Source organism: Limulus polyphemus, unplaced genomic scaffold (assembly GCF_000517525.1).
Source record: "Limulus polyphemus unplaced genomic scaffold, Limulus_polyphemus-2.1.2 Scaffold3250, whole genome shotgun sequence".
NCBI classification, from domain to species: Eukaryota; Metazoa; Arthropoda; class Merostomata; order Xiphosura; family Limulidae; genus Limulus; species Limulus polyphemus.
The window spans coordinates 9,055-14,564 of NW_013668860.1; the positions used below are offsets into that span (position 1 = coordinate 9,055).

Below are 5,510 nucleotides of genomic sequence, written 5' to 3' on the forward strand. Positions count from 1 at the left end.
CCAAGAGTTGGTGGTGATGACTAGATGCCTTCCATCTAGTCTTACACTGCTAACTTAGAGACGGCTAGCGCAGATAGCCCTCGTGTAGCTTTGTGCGAAATTCAAAAACAAACAAACAATCGTTTTGAATATTCGCGCAAAGCTACACAGGGGTTATCTGCGCAAGCCGACCGTGATTTTCAACTGGTAGATTAGAAAGAAGGCAGCTAGCCAACAGCACCCACCGCCAACTCTTGGGCTAATTGAATAGTAGGATTTGACCATCATTCTTCAAATATAACCACGGTTCCATAGCACAGAGTACACTTTTGAAGCAACAGGACGCGAAACATGGATCTTCAAATATATATAGATCAGCACCACGCCCAGTCCACAAACAAAGTTAGGGAATCACAAGCAATTAGGTGCATAAATAATTCAAAAATGTGTTTTAAAAACTACTGGAATATGGATTCCTTTGCTGATTTTAGGGTTAATGAGTTCAGAATGATTGACGACAAGTTATTATTATTTCTTGATTTTGGTCGCATACTTCCGTTGCTTTCCTCGACGTAGGCCGGGCCTGGTGCGATAAAGTGATGTACATGAATTTAAGAATTCGTGGTTCGCGTCCTGTTTGCACCACAATCGCGTTCCGCAATTTCGGGCCGTAGGTGCGTTATAAGAGTGACGGTCAAAGCCCACTGTTCTATTAGATTACCTGAGGATACGATTAGCTACTTCTCTTCTACTTCAAAATTAGGGACAGCTAACTTAGTAGCTTAGCACGAATATACGAAACAAGAAGGTAGACCAATAGAATTTTCTATTTTGTAGTGAATTTATAAGTAGGAAATACCCAGAGTAACAAAGCTCTTTCCACTGAGCTAACCAGAAGTTTCGTTTTGATAATAAGCTGGATTGGAAATAACTGTACACGTACGAGTGTTAGAAGCAAGTCGAACTTGTTTTCAGAAAGTATTGTTTCTGTGTGATTTCTTGTTTGGACAAGATAGAAATGGTTAGAAAACGCATTGTCTAAAATGATAGAAGAAAAACCGTTCAGGACAATTGTTTGACGTTTTATTTGAGGCCAAGCTGACGATGGTGTAAATTAGCTTTACACACAATAGAAATCGCTTCGAACCACCGCGAGCTTCTGTAAAATTTAAACTGCCATATGCGATTAAAGTTTTGACAAAGGCGAAAACATTCTTAAAAATTACACGAAGAAAGCAGATCAATAGAAAAGTTTTGATGGCTATATATATATATATATGTGTGTGTGTGAAGACAAAGGGCACAGAAATTCTAATGATAGAATTTATCTTAATAACCGAGAGTTAGTAAAGGAATTTATCCTTTGATGTTTATCATTATTCTCTGAGGACCCGGTACAGGATACAAAGACAATGAATAGTTTTCCCTGGCTCCTTTCATACCCAACTTTATACTTTTAAAGAATGACTTCACCAGTAGGTGTATGTTGACATAACAAGGCGTGTTATCAGCCTAACATTTTGTGTTAGTCTGACGTAATAATTCCCATGAGCACTTGTTTCAACCACACTGTAAGTCACAATCTTTCAACTTTCTGTCATAAACAGGGGGAAGTAGGTTTAGTAAAGTTTAACGTTTTGTTTGTGCGTTTCGGGTATTATGTTGACATTTTCATAGTCTTTGGTGTAAAATGATTAGAATAATAGCAGTTGAAGAGGTTTTTATTCACACCTCTGGTTTCCTTGTTTAACCGCGAGCAACATATATTATTCGAGCATTTAATTTATATTAAACATCTCAACATTTATTTGGTGCGTTTTTGTTTGTCGCCGACTAATCGTTTGGTTTTTTTTTATTTCGGTAACACTAAAGTTAATTTTCTCTTTACAATACGTCTTTGTTACCCCCTATCAATAGAAGAACGTAAGACTTGTTTGTCATGTTGTTAAACAGTGTTTACTTCAGTTTCAGATCTCTGAGACTAAATACAGGATTTGATACATATAGTCTGATTGAGATTGTCAGAAAAAGGAATTCTTACGCTGCCATTCAGTTCCTTGATGTTTTTAACCCTAGAAATACCATTAGTGCCCATACCAGTTTTTAAACACATTTTTTTCTAAACTAATTAAACACGAAATCCCTTTGGGGTCCATTGGTTGGTTGGTTCGTCACAGGGTTCCTAATGACATACGAATTACAAAACGAAATCTGAAAATGTATGACATCTTTAGTGTAGTTAACCCCACTAATACTGCTGAGTAAAAAGTGGGTGATCTCACACATTTTTTTTTTTTTTCGTTCTTTACACTGAGTGCTCTGAGGATAACATGATACAATATGTGGACCCTACCGTAAGTGAACAGTCTAAAAACAAGTCGTTATTTGAGTGTTAAGTACGTAATGATTGCATTAGTCGATACCGGAGTTGTTGTTTGTTTTGTTTTTTTTTTTTTAGAAGTTATTCCTTCATTGACAAACAGTATTCTGTTTTGTAAAGTCCATACGGTAGTTCATATATTTTCACACACACACCACAGTTTGTAGGTTTATAACGAGCGTCATCGAGATCGTTTCTCTTCTGAACCGTACTTCATGCACTCCGGATAAACGTTAAATATCGTGTTGTGTTCAACTTTCTCCAACTCCGAGTTGCAATTTAATGGCAGAGCGGTAATTAGTAGTTATTACCATGGGGCAAGAGGGGGCATATGACCCCCACCTTGCTCGTATTATGATGCAAACTTAACATCCTAGTTAAACTAGATATTTTAAATTAAAACTGTAAATTTGTGTTTGCGTTTTAAGCACACGTAACAGATATTCTTTTAGTCTGTTGACTTACACTGTAAAAAAAAAAACTGATCTCATACATATATGTTTTACACACACACACACACCCCTGCGTGGTTATTATTGAGTATTGGAAGGGGGAACTTTTATTTTTGGTTTACCTGAAAATACATTCAGTATATGTGTTTGTTACTGAACGAATAACGAGCAGTATTTTGTATTATGTTTTCTAGAAATACGTTTTACAGTGAAAATAAAGCAGTGAAAAAAAAACACATTTTTTATAATTACCATAGTTATTGATAAATGGTTAAACGTTATTTCTGTTCATGAATGGTAACTCATCAGCGTTGTGAATGGCATGGGAAGGGGGGTAACTTTAAAATACAAGATTTGTCATTAGAACAGGTTGTGGATCTATACTTCTAAGTAGCGTTTCTGCCTCATCTTGAATTAAGACAAAACATTTCTAATAAACTATATGAACATGCCTCGTCTGAGTACTTCATTGACAGAACTATACAATTTTGCTTTAGTGAGTATCATACAGTTATTGTTTAACATGTATTTCTTCTTAAGATCATTTTCCACTGGACAACATAACTACTAGACACGGTGTTTCCTATTAAGATTTTTGATGTTCTGAAATGTTTTATTTTTTCATGTATTAAAATATCTTTTATCTTGCTAGTGAAAGTAACATAAAGACTGTGTTGGCTGCTAAAACGTGCAAAGTTTTTTTTGTTTTTCGTGGGCCCTAGCGTGTCTCCTCCTCGATAAAGGAGATCAAAACCACAATTAGTACAACAAATCTTTCTTCATGATTAAGTGAACTTTGCACGATCACTAGATTTGTCTAGCACTGCAAATATTCAAAGTGATGACCATGCATGGATGCTTGTACAGAAGTAGGCTTAAGAAAAGTTATCAATCTGTTTTAACCCCTTAGGAAAGAAATGCTGAAAGCGCCATCGAAGCTCTTAAAGAATATGAACCCGAGATGGGCAAGGTGGTTCGATCAAACAAACAAGGTGTTCAGAAGATAAGAGCGAGAGACATTGTCCCTGGTGATGTTGTGGAGATTTCTGGTGAGTCTCACAAACGACGGGTCTGGAGAGTTCTGAAGTTTAACGTATATTAGTAATCTGAGAACCTGGTGGCAAAGTTTATCATTAAATGAAGAAAAGTTGAATTATAGAAGCTTATGATACACTTGATTGTTTGTAAATTCTAATATTTATAATGTTTTATCAGCTTAGAAGATGATGGCTCCATCTATGTCATTCTGATTAATGTCGTTCGGTGATATCCATCAACTTTTGTAATTCAAATACACGACACATATGCATCGGGGTGGCCAAGTGTGGCAGGCTTTCGGTAAAATTTAAGTGTCTATTGAACACAAATAATATCAGATGTGTTACATAAGTACTTCTGCTCAAGTTAGACTTGTAAGTTAATGACAGCAGTCTGACTCAGACATGTCAGAGTGCAACGTGATGCTCGTATGAAGAATAAAACTATTTTTTCCATTGTACAGTCTGCGTACTGTGTTTTCAAAACCACTGAAATGCATAACTACAGTTTTTTTCATTTATATTGTATCTGATGTTTACTCTTCTCAAAACAGCAATGTACAGTAAATGAATACTTGATTATTCTGACATGAAGTGTGTGTTGTAGTTCAATGGCACTCTCTAAAAGGTTGTGACATACGCACTTTGACCCACACTGTACATGTAGAGTTAAGAAGTGGGAAAGCTGTAGAAACTTTGTAGCAAATTGTACTTACAGTTAATATGAAAGAACAAAGCTAATAGAAGTTTGGTCTTAAATGTCAAGCTGTATACACAGATTTTTCTTCTTTAGGTGTTTTTAATTTCTGTTTTGAGTACTATTAATTGGATATTGATTTATTGAATCTTGTCTGTTAATGTAAATTGTAAAAATGCTTAAGGTTATAGGAACCATGTGGTTTATTTATTGAATCTTGTCTGTTAATTTAAATTGTAAAAATGCTTAAGGTTATAGGAACCATGTGTTTTTTTGTTATTAAACCAACATCACAAAATGTTACAACATTTCAGTTTGTGTTAACAATGTTTAAACATTCACAGTCGGTGATAAGGTACCAGCTGACATTAGACTCATTAAGATTTTCTCTACGACATTACGAGTGGACCAGTCCATTCTTACAGGTGAGAAAATAATGAAATAACTGGTAGTACCAATTAGAGATAAAAAAAAAGCCATATATTAATAAGTAATAGGAATTTTAAGGGTTAAAATTTAATGAAAGTTGTGTAAACAGTTTAACAAACCAAAAGAAATAATTTTCATAACTTTTATGTGTATGTCTATAAACATTAAAGAGCGTAATTTCTGCTCGAGAATGTTCACGGAGTATCTGGACTGACTCAAACATAAACAATTTAAATTGAGAAGTGATAGTTTAAGCTTTGACTACTTGCCACAAAGTGCAAGAAAATCTAAATATTTTATTTAAAAGATAGTCTTGTGTTGTAGCTGTGAATAATTTATTTCTATGTTAACAATCTTAATATAAAGTATCTGTGGGGCCGGCATGGCCAGGTGGTTAGGGTGCTCGACTCGCAATCTGACGGTCGCGGGTTCAAATCCCCGTGACACGAAACATGTTCACCCTTTCAGCTGTGGGGGCGTTATAATGGGCAGGTTATTCTAACTAGTCGTTGGTAAAAGAGTAGGCCAAGAGTTGC

At 35.4% G+C, this 5,510-nt stretch overlaps 1 protein-coding gene across 3 annotated transcripts in view; it reads left to right on the plus strand.

Annotated features, from left to right (window-relative positions):
- Positions 1–5,510, plus strand: part of LOC106468987 (calcium-transporting ATPase sarcoplasmic/endoplasmic reticulum type-like) — a 43,103-nt gene that overhangs the window by 8,715 nt on the left and 28,878 nt on the right. For all 3 annotated transcript variants that reach the window (XM_022397384.1, XM_022397383.1, XM_013929441.2), the window contains exons 2-3: positions 3,722–3,860; positions 4,890–4,970. In XM_022397384.1, the coding sequence (XP_022253092.1) occupies positions 3,773–3,860; positions 4,890–4,970 (169 nt within the window). In that variant the 5' untranslated portion in view covers positions 3,722–3,772. The remainder of the gene's footprint in view (positions 1–3,721; positions 3,861–4,889; positions 4,971–5,510) is intronic.